This window comes from Cuculus canorus, chromosome 5, assembly GCF_017976375.1.
Source record: "Cuculus canorus isolate bCucCan1 chromosome 5, bCucCan1.pri, whole genome shotgun sequence".
Classification (NCBI taxonomy): domain Eukaryota; kingdom Metazoa; phylum Chordata; class Aves; order Cuculiformes; family Cuculidae; genus Cuculus; species Cuculus canorus.
In genome coordinates, this window is record NC_071405.1 from 67117984 (window position 1) to 67136609 (window position 18626).

General features: G+C 44.4%; 2 protein-coding genes across 2 annotated transcripts in view; one reads left to right on the forward strand and one right to left on the reverse strand.

Annotated features, from left to right (window-relative positions):
- Positions 1-6: 6 nt before the first annotated feature.
- Positions 7-13413, reverse strand: ALDH6A1 (aldehyde dehydrogenase 6 family member A1). The gene is made up of 12 exons (XM_054068164.1): positions 13280-13413; positions 13011-13076; positions 8999-9073; positions 7456-7617; positions 6787-6865; positions 5922-6224; positions 5105-5226; positions 4669-4858; positions 3801-3982; positions 2225-2404; positions 1925-2023; positions 7-1494 (listed from the first exon to the last, which is right to left on the reverse strand). The coding sequence occupies exons 1-12, from the start codon at positions 13328-13330 to the stop codon at positions 1390-1392; spliced, it is 1614 nt and encodes a 537-aa protein (XP_053924139.1). The 5' UTR covers positions 13331-13413; the 3' UTR covers positions 7-1389.
- A 238-nt stretch (positions 13414-13651) lies between these two features.
- Positions 13652-18626, forward strand: part of LIN52 (lin-52 DREAM MuvB core complex component) — a 42951-nt gene continuing 37976 nt past the window's right edge. Inside the window, exons 1-5 of the mRNA XM_054068134.1 lie at positions 13652-13681; positions 13737-13857; positions 13973-14010; positions 14474-14540; positions 15735-15818. Of these exons, the coding sequence (XP_053924109.1) occupies positions 13652-13681; positions 13737-13857; positions 13973-14010; positions 14474-14540; positions 15735-15818 (340 nt within the window). The remainder of the gene's footprint in view (positions 13682-13736; positions 13858-13972; positions 14011-14473; positions 14541-15734; positions 15819-18626) is intronic.

Genomic DNA, 18626 nt, shown 5'->3' on the forward strand with positions numbered 1-18626 from the left:
CAGAAATATATTAGCATGTTTTTAATTTGTAGTAAAATTGCAAGGTGAGAATTTCCCTCTGGGTATAGCAGGGGAAAAAAATAAAGTACAAACATTAGTGAATCCACAGCAATTGCACTGGTACATAACTGTAAGTTACAGGGCATCTTCACCAGAAGGCAGGATACACAGTGTTCACATTCAGATTGTTTGATCGGAACAAGTAACAGTTACAATCATTGTTTTCCATGGGTACTTGAAGGAGATCCCTGCAGATCCCTCACAGCTGCATCATCTTCCTGGAACCAGGAATAAAAATACAGGCTCCCCAGCTCCAAATGCAGATATTCTCAAAAACAGGGTATGTGAACTCTTACCTTTCTCTAGCAACGGGACCCACAGTCCCTAGAGAACATGATTAGAGCAAATGTGACAAGGAGTCAATCAATCAAGAAATACAGCTCCAGTCAGGCAAATAAACCAACAGAACAGGCCTGCTGCTTTGTGATCAAAACCCATGTTCTTTCTTCCTGCTGACCTGTCCACTTATTCTCCCTTACACCCAGATCCAAATGATGCTGTGACGTGAAGATAACATATACGTGCTTCTGCTTCCACAGTGTCATTATAGGCACACACCTCTTAGCACAGTAAAGCAGCACCAAATTACTCTCAGGTGTAATGGAATTGATAGCAAGCTGGAGAACACAAGCCACAGACACAACAGGAACAGAAGTTTTCAAGCTGTCAGAGGCACAGCGAAGGTCACTGTACCATACAGGGGTTCTTTCCTTCTCAAACAAGCAATCAAATATGCTTTCCCGAAAAATCCTTTAAAAGCTACTTCCCAAGTGTTTTGGAAATTGCCTAACAGATAAAAAACTGAGATTTTAAACTCTCAAACTTCTTGTCTTTCTTGTATATGTAAAGTCACTTCTATGAGACACCCAAGGTGTCCCGCTTATGTCACTCAAAATGAGTACTCATCGTTGAGTAAAGTGAACTCAAACATCTTAACATGTAAGATAAAGAGGTAAAGAAAACTGCTACAAGATGTAGCCAGGAGTGAGTCACTAAGTCTAGATACTAAAGTGGAACCCAGTGTAGTGTTCAAGTTCAGTCTGGAAAGAAATACAAATTAAGATCAATGTCACTATCTTCCCTTTCAATTAGATAAGGCTGTTTCCTCTGCGAGTGGTTATAGGAAACGACTTGAGTTTAGCTAGCCAAAAAAGAGCAATAGAAAATTCAGACTGTGCATTACATGAGCCTGCCTGATTTGCTCAGAAACAGAGGCCCTTGAGAGAAATGGAGCTTGCTTTTAATTCCCAAGGAAACTATAGTCAGGACAAAGCTGGAAAGTGCAGCATAGAAGAAGGGTATCACGAACAGCATCTTGTAAAGGCTCTTTTAGTTTCCCATAGTTGGCATAACTACTGCAGGCTTGGTAACAGTGGCATCTTCCTCTTTCCATTGAGAAATGATAGTTTTCAGCTGTGTGTAGAACTGCACTCCCTGGAACAAAGGAGAGACACAAGGATCAGATGTTTGGCCTTAAGAATTTGTCAGGTCTGCACCAGTGGTGTATCAAGCAGTTTTTGCTGTATCTTTTTGAGTTTTCCTCTGGGAACAACTCCTGTCAGCCTGTTCCTTTTTTACAAGTTCCCCAAAGATTCTGGTTCTGTGACAAAGCTTGCTGCTTAGTCCTTGCTCTCTTCTCAAATCTCCTAGAGCTTGCTTTTTTTATATAAAAAGGGGAAAAAAATAAAAGGTATTGACTATTACAACATGCATTATGGTGACTGTGACCACTGGCTTCAGTTTCCAGACTGAGACAGCTTCAAAGTCTCCTTACTAATGAGGTCTGATGGCCATCTACCCATTGCCATTTATAATGTATTTTATCACAACTGACCCAACAGAGGGCTCTGAATCAGTGCATTACCTGCTTGCCATAGAAATTGGTGTCTCCTCTGAAAGAAGCACGAGAGCCGGTGAAAGAGAACATGGGCAGAGGTACTGGGATTGGAACGTTGACACCCACCTGAACCAAAGAAAAGGTGCCAAATTAATCACAAGTAGCAGCAGATTGCAGAGCACTCTCCATAGGCTACTGCATGTTTTGTTTCCTTAAATCCGAGGCTGGGTGCTGTTAGCTGAGTAGTCAGTCATTAGTCACTACAGGTGGATGGCTCCTCACTGCAAATGGTGAGTACTAATAGCAACAATTCTAGCTTCAACATACCTGCCCCACATCTACTAAGTGAGAGTATTTCCGAGCTGTGGCTCCATTGGTGGTGAAGATCGCAGTTCCATTTCCATAGGGATTACTGTTCACCATCTTAATGGCATCATCCAAAGTGTCTGCTTCCAGAACCACTAAGACAGGACCAAAGATTTCCTCCTTGTAGCAAGTCATGTTTGGCTGACAAGACAAAGAGCAGAAAAAAGCAGCTTGTTCATAGGATATAATAAACACACCTGCTGCTAAGGCTTAGGCTGTTCCTAGGCTCACCCATCATATTGCTTTTCCACAGGCCATCCTTCCCTCCTTGCCTTTTCACCCTTTTCCATGCCCTGCCATCTACCTAGTCCATTAAAGAGGGTTCTGCTTTTCATCTCCAGAGCGCTTTTTGCTTTCACTGCTTGCCTAACATCTCTCACAGGTCCACTCTGACCAAGGCTGATTAAGACCGGGATTAACTCAAGACAGTTTAATTCAGTTCCTGTTGACAAAGTGCCTAGAACCTGCTATCCTCTCCAACTCCATGCTCAGGATTTATGTCTGATAATTAGCAACATCTGACAAATACAACAAAACCAGTTGGAGAGTACTTTAACAGCTAATAACTAATAAAACAAACTACAAAATATTCATTTGACAAGTTGTAAATTTTACATGGCTATTAATAACCATCTCACTGTATTAAAAAAAGAAAAACAAAATTTCAGTGAAACTTTTACTTTTGAATTCCCAGCAATATTTATGACACAACAGGAAAGTGAAGTACTTTAAGATGTTTAATGAAAATCAGGCAAGACAATTCTGAGATAGATTAAAAAATTGAGTTATATAGTAGCATAAAATCCATAAAATTTTAAGAACACAAAGTAAATAGCAGAATTATCGAGGTCGGTTTGTTGTCATGGAATCAGTCACTATAAGGCCCATGATGAATTGAATACTCAAAGAAATCATACCAGCTTATTGCATAAACATAAAAGAATTAATTTAGGTGTAAAACCCACCCACATGGATGGGTGCCACGTAAAGAATATTCCCCTCAGTTATGTCCATCTGTTGCACACCATGCATTACACTGAGAGGCTGAGTCAACTGAATTGTGACTATATTCGAAAACAAAGAGATACTGTACTTGAAATTATTCTTGTGAAGATTTCCACAAATATTTAACTGTTTTTTTCTGCAAATCCTTAAATTGCAAATTGCAGTAATGTATAACAGAGGAAGGAAAATTTCAAGTTTGGCTGTTCATCCTACATGTCCTTGGGCACCTGTTGCTGGCCATTACTGCAGATAGTATGGTACACTTGACACACATTTAGCTGAACACAGTACAGACTGCCCATATCTTCTTTAAATTGGCTGCATTCTGTTCAAGTTGAGATCATTAACCTCATTCAGAGTATGTTGCACTATTGCAAATTCTTTTATGCCCTCATTGGATTTGTGCAAGGGAAATCTGAGCCATTCATGGGCCTTCTACCTGGTGATCACCGATTACTGACTGATTTGGGTAACCCATTTTTCAATTGGCCCTGCAATAGACAGCACCAAGCACCGGTTTTGGTCATCTTACCTTGACTTTGGCAAGGATTGTTGGTCCAACAAAATTGCCACCTTCATAGCCCTTCACTTTGATATTACGTCCATCCAGAAGAAGGCTGGCACCTTCTTTTACTCCTTTCTCAATCAGATCGCAAACCCGTTCCTTAGCTTGGGGACTGATTAGAGGCCCAAGATCTGTTCCAGGCTGGTCTCCTGTGAAGAGGCACAGACATCAAGTTTTTAACCCTGACAGCTTCCTCTTCATAGGCACCATGGAGATAACTACAATGGCAGGAAAATGTTTCTGAGATGCAAAACAAAGATTTGAGACATTAGTGAACAGGAGTAACAACCTGCAACTCTCATAATCAAAAACAAGAGCAGTTGTTAACATCTGCTAAACTTTAGATCACTGAGAGGCCAAAATTCAACAACAGATTCTTCTCAGGAAGGAAATTTCCCCCCTTTGCAGGACTTTATTGAACATAAACAAAACATAATTCTCCTAGAATTAACAACAGCCTGTTTCTTCCGAAGTACTTGTTTCTGTTTTTCCTTTTTATTGCATGCTTACTACAAACTGGAAGGATCTCCAAGCAAGGTTGCTATATAAATGGAAGGTTTGAATTATGAATAGAACATAACTTCAAAACTTCAGTTAAGACAACACCAATCCTGTAAACCTTGCATCAGTCATACTGCCAAGTCTTCCTATATATTCCTAACTCCAGCTCTAGTGCTGTGTTTCCCATTCCAACAATCTGCTCTTACCCCTACACGTCAAAGCTATGTTGCAAATAGCTCCAAGGGAGACACCACAATATGACACATACACTGACCTAAAGAGTGACAGTGGTACAGAAATGAAGTACCTTGTATGAAATTATCACAGTCTGTACCTGCATTTACACGCAGATTTTTGGCTCTGTCCACAAGCTCTGGCAACCATTTCTGAGCTTCTCCCACTAGAATTGCTGTAGACAGGGCCATGCAGCGTTGACCAGCTGCTCCAAAAGCAGCTCCAACCAGCTGGTTCAAGGTGTTCTCTTTATTTGCATCAGGCATCACCACACCATGGTTCTTTGCTCCCTGAAATATAACACATACAGAGTCTCCCATGATTAACCACCCCAGCCCACTTCTCCAGCTCTCTGCCAATATCTTCATACAGTAGCTCTGACTCTGATACCAACAGGCTGGCAAGATGGGCAGCCTTATCACTTAACTATCAGTAGCAAAGCCCGCTTCTACTGCTCAGTGGCGCGGTCTCTCTTAATGTTCACAGGAGACAGAGGCAGTCTATGTGCTGAAGTGTGCTCCATTCAGAAGCATTACCATGTTGGCTTGGACTCTCTTGCCATGCCGGGATCCTCTCTCATAGATGTACTCGCCAGCCTGATTAGATCCCACAAAGCTGATTGCTCTGATATCCGGATGGTCACAAATGAAATTCACAGCTTCAAACAGGAAATAATACATTATATATATATTGTAGTGTACAAATGCTTCCCTCTATCCCCATCCCCACAGTGCTAAATCTATGAATCTTTCTTCTTATCAAAACTTCTTGTTTTTTCTACATTTCAGTTTCCCTACTGTCTGTCCACACCTTCTCCACTAATTTTTCAGCACGTGTACTCCTGCCCCTGTTCTCATACACCTGGCTCTATGCTGTCTCTTCATGCTTTGGGCATCTCCCAAGGTGCCCAAGTGATGCTGAAGCAAAGTTACTGTTGTCTATTTGCACCCCTTGTGTTTTGAAGGTACTTGCACGTTGCAGAAAACATCACATTAGGAGGTAAAATACTGGCACCCACTCAATATGCAGTGAGGCATTTAATTTTTGTTTGGGCTTCCCTGTGAAATCAAGGTGATTTATCTTATTTCTGTTGCAGCTTAGGCTGCTAAACAGAATTTGTGTGCTTACGTGCCTTGGGAACTCTGATGCCAGCCCCCAAAATTTTACCCACAATATGTCCTGAAAGATTTGGTGCAAAATGGCAAAGAATCTCCAAGTCACTTCCCCTCCATCAAGAGGGCTGAAGCATGTGTCCAAACCTGTCTAACAGACTCTCAAACTGCTTCAATACCTCCGCTGAACATGCTCCACAATACTTATACACTCCAGTCATCCCCCAAGGGCTATTGTTACCTTCGTGTTGTCCATGGATGATATTCAGGGTCCCATCAGGGGCACCAGCATCCTGAAACAGCTTGGCAAGGAACATGAGTGCTCCTGGTACACGCTCAGACGGTTTCATCAAAAAGGTGTTTCCACAAACCATAGCCATGGGGAACATCCAAAGAGGAATCATGGCGGGAAAATTGAACGGTGCAATTCCAGCACACACACCGAGAGGCAGGCGGTAGGTATAAGTGTCCATGTCTTTAGTGATGGAGGGCATGGTCTCTCCCAGTATGAGGGATGTCACACTGCAAGCATGTTCAACCACCTCTGCAGCAGAAAGGGCAACACACCGCTGGATGATCTGTTAACCATCAGTCCCCAAACTCCCTTCTCACCACTGCCTTGACCCAAGTCCTTCTTCCAACCTCTTTTCCCACAACTTAAATCTCCTTGTTGTCCAGAAAATACCTTTGCTCTACCAAGCACTGTGAGCTCATTGTGAATGGATTCCCTCAAGTGCATTTATGTCACTGTGGTTAGACCACACACGCACACAGCCCCAGTAAAAGAAGCGCAGGTATGGCATTAGTGTACCACCTAGGACTCGTCCTTAGACATCTGAGCACAAGCAAGAACTTCTTATCACTTTACAGCAATTTGTAGACAGTCCTAGGAAAAAGAAGAATCTAACAACTAGGAAGTGATTTAGGGTACCTCAATCTAAGGGAACTTTTCAGGCTAGAGTTATAATTGCCCCTTTACTTTCAGAAGGAGGCTGTGAAGTGAACTACATGTAAAGAGTCCCAGAGCGACCCAGTGCTCAGGAAACCTCCTCCCTTCCTACAGGTTCTCACAGCCCCTTTTTTAACATCAGGAGCCAGCAGCTTACGGAGGCCTCGGAACACATCTCCCTCAGCATCAGCCAGGGTCTTCCCTTGCTCAAAGGTGATGATTTTTGAAATTTCTTTCTGAAAAATGTAAAAGATAAAGTTTACCAATGTTAGAAAAGTACCTGCCTGTGAAACAGGATGCAGAGATAAGAGAGTTTAAGAGAGAGTTGAACATCACAATGAAAACCAAGTAGAATCCAGGAAAGCCTACACTGATTTGCTCCTTGCAGATAAGAAACTGGTAAGGCACACTGGTGAAATTTTAGAAAAAAATCAACCATGAGCTGGCTTATATTCTACAGCTTTCATGTGTTACATCACAGACAGACAGATAAAGCAATCTGGGGAATCTAAAATCACAGTAACATCCTTGTCCCTCTTGTCTTTGTCAACTGGCACATTCTCCATCAAGGCTGAAAGTTCCTCTTGTGGTCTTTTGGTAAAGGAACAAATGCAGAATAATATTCGCTAAGAAGCAGTGCCTCTCTGTCCCCATTTGCTTGACGAGTGTTTTGCTACGCTTCTGAATGACAGCGTCTCAGTTGGCTCTTCAGTCATAGCAGCAGTGCCTCATCAAGATCACAGTAAGCCCTGAGTCTCTCAATTTAATTCCTAGTCAACTGCAATGCGTTCAGCAACAGCCATCACACAAAGCCGTGGTGTCTCACCAGATTGTCTTTGATGAGTTGTTGATAGCGCAGGAAGATTTGCTGGCGACTCAAAACAGATGTTTCTGACCAGTCCCAAAAAGCCTTTTTGCAAGAAGCCACGGCTGCCTCCATCTCACTGGCTGTGGCTTTCGGTACACGGCCAACCACTTCATTTGTGGCCTGAAGGACAAAACAAACTGCATCAAAACTCAACTTTTCCCAGCTGTCCCTGCTAACCATTTGGCAGTCCTTTCCCACCCACCTAATATCCTGTTCCTACAAGAAGCTCTACTTTCAAGAGGAAAGCGCAGAAAAGCCTCCTTGCTTGGTGCACACAAAAGGCCTGGGCTACAACTACAATAGTTCTGAAAACCAGTACTCTCTGCAGCTCAGATCAAGCACTGAGAAAACTGCAAACACAGCGCTGATTTCCAACTCAGAGTTGAAGTGACTTGTCTGTCTTGCAGCTTCTAAAAAATATGAGGCTAAGTTTTCTGTGGACTGTGGTCTTTTCCCTCTGCATCATCTTGGGTCATCTTCTCTCCCTCCTGCTCATTAAAGAAGACAAGTTTTCCTTGGAAAAAGCAGTACGTGACTGTGCAGTTGGCACTCATGTTAGTTCACCTAGACTTCTAAGCCAAAGTAAGATTGTTACAATCAACCTTAGTTCTACTGTATTTCAACTTCAAAAGCTTATCTTTGCCAGTTTGACCTCCTTCTACTTAAATGTTAAAAATTAAGCCTGCTTTGAGATAACGAAAACATCAGGTACATCACCAAGAGAGAAACTACTCAAGAAAGAAAATTAAACAAGAACATCGGTCACTACACAGAGAGTAAATGAGCTTCATGAACAAGGTTTGCTGCTCTCATCATTTCCACAAAGCAAATAAAAAAAAGGCCTTACGGAAAAAAATTTTAGACACTGCTGCCCAAATGCTTACTGGGGGCTCAGAAGGGGCAAAGCACTGAGTGCAACCTCATTTTAATTTGTCTTTGGCAGAGGACTTGGACATGTACAAGTGCTACGAATCCAAGATTATTTTGCATTGCTTAGCGTCCAACCTCTAAATTTGCTGTGAATATTGTGGCTCACAGACAGAAGCTCTCTGAAAGGAGAGGAGCTTCAACTGTCAGGACCTTATACCTAGGTCCACAAGTGAAATCAGTCTCTTATCAGGACTTCACATTCAGATGGCATCAAATCACCAGCAGTTGATCTCACAAACAGTGCGGAAGAAACTGTTCAGAAATTTGACATACTTAACACAGAGCCTTTCTATGAGCAAAAAAATACGTAAGCAGGGTTTGAGCTTCCTTTCTAGAGAACAGGCTTTACTACACAAGGGAGATAAAGGATGTCATCACTTTCCTACTCAACATTTCCTGTGAAAAGGAAATTGAGAAGCAATTACACGGTGCTAAATCCATCTTAAGCTTAGAGTCTAAGCTTTTCTCAAGAAATGTATGTACTTTCCCCTTTTGCCAAATGCTTGAACAGAGGCACAAACTCTTGTTGCACGGCGACTTCCAATATATAACCTGAGGCCATTTCACTTACTGGGTTGTGGATATCAATCCATTCAGTAGTTTTGGACTCAACAAACTTCCCATCAATGAAGAGTTTCGTTGTAGGCTGTGGAGGACAAAACACTGACCAGTGAGTGATCTTTGTCTCAAGATGCCTGAATACCAGTGTCTTTTATCACATGCAAGCCTTCATCACCCTCACTATGCTGCCCATTAGAAAATCTAAATCCAACATTTACAGCAAGACCCAGCTAACTGCTTAGGCTGAAATTTTTCAGGCTCTCTGCTCCACTGTTCTCTCATTTTACACCAAAATGGGCAAAATTCTTTCTAAAAGCACTTATAGAAAAATATATTGTTATGCTTATGCTCAAAACTCTTTCAATCTACTTAATCATCCAATGTTTACTAAGTTAGAAAATTAGAAAACTACAATTCATATATGTTCAAAAGAATCAGTTAATTATTCACCTTGTGGGAATTCCATGTACCCAGCGCACACTGTACTATGTATTTCCTTCCCACCAAGCCACTAAGCAAGCTCATCTCTCCAGCTCATAGCTACAGGCATGAAATTGGACTTTCCCCGTTCCCTGCAACTAACAGCAAGGAACCTGCATCTGCTGAACTCATAGCATGGAGTACAGAACTTGCCAACTCAGGTGCAGAGGAGAGAAAAGGAAAGTCTGGAATAAGGAGGTAAACGTAGGGCCAAAGGAAGAGCAGGGGTAGAAGCTGTTAACTAGATCTGGATAAGCAACAGAACTGTAGCACACAGGAAAACAGATTGGGACTGTATAAACAAAGGGACTGGAAATTAGGTGTTGATATTGTGGAAATAAGGAGAAAACTAGGAGAAAGCAAGAACTGGTTAATCATGTCACAAAACAGCAGCTCTGGGAGAACAGATAAGAGGAAAGGGAAATGGATCTACTGTGTGAAGAACAAAAATGGGACGCAACTATAAAAACAAAGGTATCAGGGAACAGTGTGAAGAAATTAGGATATGGAATTAAGAGAGGGAGATGATGATTGAGATGCTGTCCAAGGTGTAAGGAAGTGGGAGAGGTCAGAGGGAGAATAAGGAAAACAAATGCGGATGACTGGACAAACAATGATGGGATGTAATCCAGAGGGACCTGGACAGGCTGGAGAAGTGGGCTGTGAGAACCCCATGAGGTTCAACAAGGCTAAGTGCAAGGTCCTACACCTGGATTGAGGCAATCCCTGATTTCAATACAGGATGGGGGATGATGTGATTGAGAGCGGCCCTGCAGAGAAGGACTTGGGGTGCTGGTTGATGAGAAGCTTGACATGAGCCGGCAATGTGCACTCGCAGTCCAGAAGGCCAACCGTGTCCTCAGCTCCATCCAAAGAAGCGTGGCCAGCAGGGTGAGGGAGGGGATTCTGCCTCTCTATTCTGCTCTTGTGACACCCTATCTGGAGTATTTTGTCTGGTTCTGGAATCCTCAACATAAGAAGGATATGGAACTGTTGGAACAGATCCAGAGGAGGGCTACAAGGATGATTAAAGGGCTGGAGCACCTCCACATGAGGACAGGCTGAGACGGTTGGGGTTGTCCAGCCTGGAGAAGAGAAGGCACCAAGGAGATCTTATAGCAACCTTCCAGTACCTGAAGGGGACATACAAGAAAGCAGGGGAGGGACTGCTTAGGAAGGCTTGTAGTGATAGGCCAAGGGACAATGGCTATAAACTGAAGAGGGGCAGATTTAGTCTAGACCTATGGAAGAAATTCTTTATAATGGGGATGGTGAGGCACTGGCCCAGGTTGCCCAGGGAAGCTGTGGCTGCCCCATCCCTGGAGGTGTTCAAGGCTAGCTTGGATGGGCCTTGGGCAGCCTGAGCCAGTGGGATGTCCCTGCCCATGGCAGAGGGGTTGGAACTGGACGCGCCTTGAGGTCCCTTCCAGCCCAAACTATTCTATGACACTATGACAGTGAAAAAGTGAAATGAAAATTGGGACAAACTGAGAAAGCAGGACTAGCATGGGAAGTATAAAATACTTCTGTTAATGGATAAGCAAGACCTGTTGACTTGGGAGGTAACACCAGGAAGGGGTAAAAAAAAAAAAAAAAAAAAAAAAAAGTTGCAGATGATTATGTAGCCAGAATTACACTTAGGAAAGAGAGGCAGAAGTCTGTGCTGACAAAAATACGATGCCCTCCAGAACATGGAAGGAAGCGCTGAAAACCTGAGTCCCTGGTTTCTTGACTGTCATAAAAGGTCTTCTAGTGCTAGTCTAAAGAATGACAAATTCCTACTGCAATCAGTCACTCCATGAACCTAGATGCCATGCAGCTGCCATGGACCTACAAGCTCCAGAGCTTTATGACCCATGTGGACTTCAGTGCAATGGAATTTATGGTTGTTGTTTTTCCAAATTGCTTAAAGAGGATCTCTAGAAAATCACATATACAAACAAAAAATATTTTAAGGAAGACAGGAAAGGCTCAGTTAAGACTGACAGTACTTTTTCCATAGGATCAGCATCTTTATTCTGTGGAGAATGAGAGGGCTGTGGGAACAAGGACAGTAGTAAAGCAGACTATTTACAGAATCACAATTTAGGTGTTTAGAACTCTTGAGAGTGTATAGCCATGGATACCGGAAGATAAAGGGCACTGTAACAGTTTAAATTACTCAACGTTGCCCAAAGGAAATCAGATCTGCTCTTTGCCATAAATAGATGATAGGAGACAGGTCCACACAGCTTGGAACAATCTTTTTTCACATGTTATAGAATCATAGAATCACCAGGTTGGAAAAGACCTCCGAGATCATTAAGTCTAGCCATACCTATCTGCCACTAAACCATATCCTTTAGTAACTCGTCTATCCATCTTTTAAATATCTCTAGGGATGGTGACTCAAACCACCTCCCTGGGCAGCATGTGCCAGTGCCTGATGACCCTTTTGGTGAAAAATTTTTTCCTAATGTCCAATCTGAACCTCCCCTGGCGCAGCTTGAGGCCATTCCCCCTTGTCCTGTCCCCTGTCATTTGGGAGAAGAGGCCAGCACCCACCTCTCCACAACCTCCTTTCAGATAATTGTATGCAGTGATAAAGTCTCCCCTCAGCCTCCTCTTCTCCAGGCTAAACAACCCAAGTTCCCTCAGTTGCTCCTTGTAAGACTTGTTCTCCAGCCCCTTCACAAGCTTTGCTGCTCTTCTCTGGACACACTCCAGGACCTCAATGTCTTTCTTGCAGTGAGGGGCCCAGAACTGAACACAGTATTCGAGGCGCAGCCTCACCACTGCAGAGTACAGGGGCACAATCACTGCCCTGGTCCTGCTGGCCGCGCTGTTCTGATATAAGCCAAGATGCCATTGGCCTTCTTGGCCACCCGGGGAACACTGCTGGCTCATGTTCACTTGGCTGTCAAACAACACTCCCAGGTCTTTCTCTGCCAGGTAGCTTTCCAGCCACTCTTTCCCAAGCCTGTAGTGCTGCACGGGGTTGTTGTGTCCCAAGTGCAAGATTCGGCATTTGGCCTTGTTAAACTTCATCCCGTTGTCTCAGCACATCAGTCCAGCCTGTTCAGATCCCTCTGTAGAGCCTCCCTACCCTCAAGCAGATGGACACTTCCTCCCAGCTTAGCGTCATCTGTGAGCTTATCCTTATATATGTTTGGTTCTGCTGATCTTATTGAAGAAGTATTACACATGGCAAAAGAAATCTAAAATTGGAGAAGAAAAGGCTGGTGTGTACTTAGCACAACGCGTGCTACTTAAGGAACAGAGAGAAAACAAACAGGACGCGATTACCTGGCCTAAGGCACGGCCTCGGGGGCGCCGGCAGGGCTCGCTGCGAGCAGGAACGGGGCCGGACCCGGAGCGGTGCCCCCCGGTGCTCCACAGGCGAACCCAGCGCTGATCGCCCCTTCCCTCCCTCCCGCTGAGCACGGGCAGTGCCAAACGTCTGTTCCACAAGTACCGGCCCGGAGGGGAGAGCCGAGCCGGGACAGCGGCCCCACAGCCAAAACCCCCCCCGCGCCCTCCCCGCCCGCGGCCCCGGCACTCACCACCGAGGAGGAGGAGAAGGCGGCGGCGGCCGAGGGGATCCAGGGGGCACCGGCTCTCCGCGGCAGCTGGACGGGAGGAGAAGCACAGACCGGCGCGGTTCCGCAGGGCTCCCGACCGCCCTTCCCCACCCGCTTCCCGCTCGGGACACCCCCACCCCGTGTCCCCCCAGGCGGGCTGCGGCCCCCCCCGTCCCCGTGTCCCCCCAGGCGGGCTGCGGCCCCCCCCGTCCCCGTGTCCCCCCCGCTCGGGACGCCCCGTCCCGCCTCACCCCCAGCGCCACGCGCCGCCTCGCGGCCCAGGCCCCGCGCGCGGCCGCCATCCCGGCCGAGGGTCTCGCTGCTCCGCAGCCCCCGACGGCGCCCCCAGCCCCGCCCCCGCGCGCTCATTGGCCTCCCGCGCTCCGGCGCCCTGGCGGCCCGCAGCCAATCGCCGCCTGCCATCCGGTGGCCACCGCCCCCGGCCCTCACCGCCCCCTCCACCAGGCCGGGGATTGGCCGCGAGCGCGGAGCCGCCCCCAGCAGCCGCGGCGCCCATTGGCCGAGCGGCGCCCCTGGCGGCGGCCCCGGGAGCGACACGCGGGGCTCGGCCGCGAGGGCGTGGTCACGTGCCGGGGGCGGGCGAGGCCCCAGCGTGTCACGTGATGCGGCCAAGATGGCGGCCCCCACGGACGGTAAGGCGGGAGGGGCGGGCGGCGCTGCTCTGCTCCGCTCCGCTCCGCTGGTGAGGACTCACCACCCCCCCATCCCCCCCGGTCTTTTCTCTCCGTTGTAGGTGGCGACCTGGAAGCTTCGCTGCTGAGCTTCGAGAAGCTGGACCGCGCCTCCCCGGACCTGTGGCCCGAGCAGCGTAAGTGCGGCGGGCCCGCGGCCGCCGGTCTCGGCGGGGCTGGCCGGGGGGGTTGGGGGGGCGCTGCCGCCGCCCAGGCGCTCACCCCCCGCTGCCCTTCGTTTTCTTTTCGCAGTGCCCGGCGTTGCCGAGTTCGCCGCCTCCTTCAAAAGCGTGAGTGAGCGCTGTTTTGCCTTCTGCGTTCCCCCTCCCGGCGGCGGATCCGCCGTTCCCTCCGCGAGCTTTGCCTCTTGTCCGTAAAGCGTGTTTCTAACTTCGGTATCTCTTAAAAAGCTCGTTTAGTTTTCAATATCTTTTTCTCGTTATGTATATAGCACCGAATGCAGCTTACCGTGAATGACAGTTACATCTTGGAAGGAATAGAAGGCTTCAAACTGTAGGATATCTGTCTGTCTTACTGTCTCTGGCTTGTGGGTGTTAGTGTGTTGGTTTTAACTATAAAAAAGTCCAGGGAAAGCTAAGCAACAAGACTAAATGTAAAAATGTATCTACAGACCACCTGGAACTCTCATATTTTACTACCAATGTAACTAGTTTTCAAGAGGAGGTCAGTCTTTTTTGTATGATTCTAAAAATGCACTTGTCTGAATGTCAACTTTTGTTCTTTTTAAAACAGCCTATTGCGAGTTCTCCTCCCAAGTGGATGGCTGAGTTAGAAAATGATGACATTGATATGTTAAAGGGTGAGTATGGACATCGTGGGCAGGAAATAAGGTTGCCAGAGCAGATGGGAATTCAGCACTTAAGAGGCTTAAAATACTTGCTCCTTAAATGTTTTGACAGTAAAGGAATAGGGGTTAGTTGTTTTATATTGCTCAATACTTATTTCAGATTTTTTTGTCTTGGATGTCCAAATGCCTGGTTTTGTTTTTTTTGTCTTTTGTTTGTTTTTTAAAATTTTGCCATTGATCTGTCTAATTTCTGAAGGCAGGAGTCTTATATCAGTAAGCCCTGTGGCCTCAGATCTTTAGCCCTCACACATCTGCAGAATGTTTAGCTCTGGTGTCTCTTCGTCTTGTTAATAATACTGATGCTGAACATGCTGGCAAATAAACGTTTTTCATTAACTCAGTTATTTCTGAGAAAATATCCAGATGTCAGTGGCAGGTTCATTTTTCAGAACAAGCATGCAAGGGCTAGTTGAAACAGTATAATGTTTTATATATATATATATATATTGCTTATCTTGCTTACCAATCCCTCACTGCGGGAAGGGATGTCTAGTGGGTGTTTCCTATGGTTTAAGAAGTGGCATGAATTATTTGGTGGCCTCAGCTAATCGGACTTGGTGAGCACCTTAGATTTGTTGATTAGCTTCTTCAGAGATGCTAATGTGTTTTCAATCATAGATCCAAGATCTCTAATTGGATGATAAGGCTGTGTGTGCAAGAAGGGCTAACTAGCGTGTAGATTTGCTGCATGTCACAGCTTTTACCTTGCAGTGAACATCCTTGCCGTGCTCTGCCTCTCAGGTGAATTCCAGATAAACTGTTCCGGAGTGAAAGTGGGGATGAATTACTTTTGACTTAATAATGTATGTTATTAATGTGTAGTAAGTCCATTCTCTTGCATACTCTTTTGTAGCTTGTTCACGTGGCAGCGTGAACTTACAAGAACTTCCAAAATGTGGGGCAAGTTGCTCATTGAAGATATGACAGATTGCAGTGTGAACCAGATCCATGGTTGGCTTTTTCAATGGAGAAAGCTGATCTTTTCTCCATGTGTTAAAATCGGGTGGCATCAGCTTGAATACTCTGTTCGGTGGAAATAGAGATTGTCAGAAGTATGGCGTGAAAGTGCTCTGTGAAGTAGTAAACGGGTAAACTGTCAGTAGAGCGCTACAGCCAGTGTTAAAATTCACTTTTCTTTCCTGTTAGAGCTGGGGAGCCTCACTACAGCTAACCTGATGGAGAAGGTTCGTGGCCTGCAGAACCTGGCTTATCAGCTGGGACTGGATGAATGTAAGTGCTGTATGCAGATGTGACTGACTGCATTGCAAATCTTCCCGCTGAAATGTGCACTTGTCTTACATTTGTAGCTGGAAGAGTGTTGGCAGGTTTGGCAAGTGTCTGAAATAACAGTTGATGACCTTCCAAAGTAGGAGGTGAGAGGGAGCTTACATCTTTAATTTACAGCCTGCAAGCATGGGGGAAACGTCCTTGCAGAAATAGCAAGGTTATACACCAGTCTGGTGTTGCATAGTAGCACATAGGCTGTTGTTCCTGACTTAACATCGACTTAGGTAAGTTGAGTCACTTTGCTTAATTTCCACTTAGATACTGGAGTTATTTTTCAGGGATGCTTGTGGCAGTACTTCTGTCAAGCTTCAGGTACTGCCTCCACAGCCAACCTTTCGCTTCTGTATAGGATTCTTCTATCACTTAATGTTCATGCTGTTTTCTGCTTCTGTAACTGTTATTTCCACTTTCAGTTGTGGCAGGAGGTGCTGTCATTGAGTAATGAAGTTGGCTTTCCACTTAGAAAAAGCCAATTTTTTATCTTTTTTTTTTGAAGAAGAACCTGCATTCATCATCACATGTTTCTTTAAAATGCTACCTGTACGTACTGACACATTTAATGTTTTTGCTTAGTTTTGCTTTAGTGTAGCCCTTGGTTGCTCGGGCTACACAAAACACCAACAGTTTTAAAACTTACAGATCTTCCATGTTTCTTTCAGTGAGTGACAAAAGGCACAGTCTTCCTGACTAAACTTAAGTGTATCTTAATGCTTTCTTATTAACCAAGTGTTAAGCCTGTTTTAACACACCCCCTGCAAGTTTATTTTAGTGAAGTAGAAGTTAAAGTATAACTGTGTAAAACTGAGTCAAATACAAAGAGTGGCTGATGATTGGCTTTCTCCTTTAAGCTATAGCCTTAAATGTCAGACAACCTGGTCCTGCTAAATGGACTTTAAGCAGAGTCCGAGTTACATCGAAGCTAACAAGGTTGTTGTTTCCTTAGCAATATTTGGTGCATGCATTTCCATTTATTTTTCCTGAGAACAAGTAAATGCAGAAAGAAGACAACGTGAGCCAATAGTGAAATACCTGAGGTCCAGCAGTTATAACCTTTAGTTTATAGTAACTGAAATCTGGACTTTTCAAGCTATAAGAAAGCTCCCCATGATTCTAACTTCTAGTCAATCAAGTGTATTTTTCTTTAGGCTATAATACATTGAATGCTTTGTGTGTCTTTATATACATTTATCTGAGGAAAATTTTAACGGAAAATTTCTACAGGCAATTAGATGTGGAGTTTGAACAGGGCTTGTGGGGACTGGTTTTCCTAATACTGTCTTAAAGTTCTGTTACGGAGTTAGATAAGTGAGAAAGCAAGAAGAAAAATCCAAAAGATCTGTTCATTAAAGTTAAGAGACTTGTGATTTTGGTCCAAAGTTGTTGGATTTGATTATATCTTTGTGTACTGAAACTCAATAGTCCCTTTTTGACTTGAATGTTATAATAACTGAAACTGGCTATCAAACCTCCTATTAAAACTGCTGTTGAGTAGTTTCCTGTAGATGGCAGCAGGAGGCTTCCCGTGGAAGTCCTGCTGCTTTTTCTTAATACTCTACTGTTTCAGTCATGATTTGAAGTTGTTCTTCCCATGACTTTTTTTTTGCGGCACATTTCCGGTTCTGAATGTGCACTGCCTTTTTTTTTTTTTACGGTGCAAAGTGACGTGCGGGACTGGGTACCTGTTGAAAAGTTGATTCATGAGGATACTATTGCAGCACTAAAATTGAAATCTGAGTAATTGATTTGTCTTGATGTAGTTTAATAAATTACTGACCTATGTGCCTTACTTCTTAAATTCATATGAACTGTCTTACTATTTTGTGTGTATAAGCAGACTTTCTTGACAAATTTGGAACAAATATGTTGAATGCTTTGTCTATCTAGGACAGTTGAATACTATTATCTGGGTTCCACATATATAATTCCTGTTGTCCCTAACTTTTTGGCCCTAGATTTCTCAGTTCCTTGTTTGTTTGCTTGCTTCTCACAGGTTTCTATTCTTTACAACTGACTTCCCCCTCTCTTTTTCCCTTAGGACTACCTTTACTTTCTGTAACCCTGGCTGTTTCGTTGAATGCTCTATGGCTTCCATGAATCAAATTAAATTGTTAACATATAACTTACATTTTCTTTCCTGCTTGTTTGATATCTTGTTGCATTTACAGTTGTCCTCCACTTTTAAAAGTATTCGATTCTATACACTCTGCTATTTTATTGGTCTGCTTTAAGCTGTGTATTCTTATGTGATTTAAATAATTACATCTTAATTAGTACAGAGTTCTGTGAAAGCTTTTCTTTCTCAGATGAAGCTCAATATACTTGGGCTGCTTGGGTTATAACAGTAAGTTCAAGAAACAATCAACTAGAAACTTCAGAGATGACTTTCACTGTAGCTCAGACCTGTAACAGTCGATGTCATTCAGGGTGGAATAATGCTAACAGAGCTTCCTCTTGTATTTTATGTGAACATCTTAGGAGTCAGGCTTCTTGCCTTCTGTTACGGTTTCTGTGCAGTACAGCAAGTACCTGTTTATACTGCAGTACCTTTGTCTCATAACACATCAGTCTCTGAGTTGGGCTGATAGTGTCAAAGTAGATGTTTGACAACTGCAATGGTTAATGCTCTTTTTGATAATGCTGCCTCCCTCCTCCTTGTCTGAAGGTTCGGTTACTTAGGGTAACTGTTGACCTGTTCAGCAGTGTATCTGATTCTTCTAGCTTCAGTAGTACCCAATACACTTACTTCCTACT

What these genes read in the sequence shown, in the direction of transcription:
- ALDH6A1 (XM_054068164.1), bottom strand. Translation starts at nt 13,330, where the DNA reads ATGGCGGCCGCGCGCGGGGCCTGGGCCGCGAGGCGGCGCGTGGCGCTG. An exon ending in CCTTCTCCTCCTCCTCGGTG is followed by an intron (nt 9,074 to 13,010) that starts GTGAGTGCCGGG and finishes TGTCCTCCACAG; the next exon opens with CCTACAACGAAACTCTTCAT. An exon ending in CCAATTTCTATGGCAAGCAG is followed by an intron (nt 1,495 to 1,924) that starts GTAATGCACTGA and finishes CCTTTGTTCCAG; the next exon opens with GGAGTGCAGTTCTACACACA.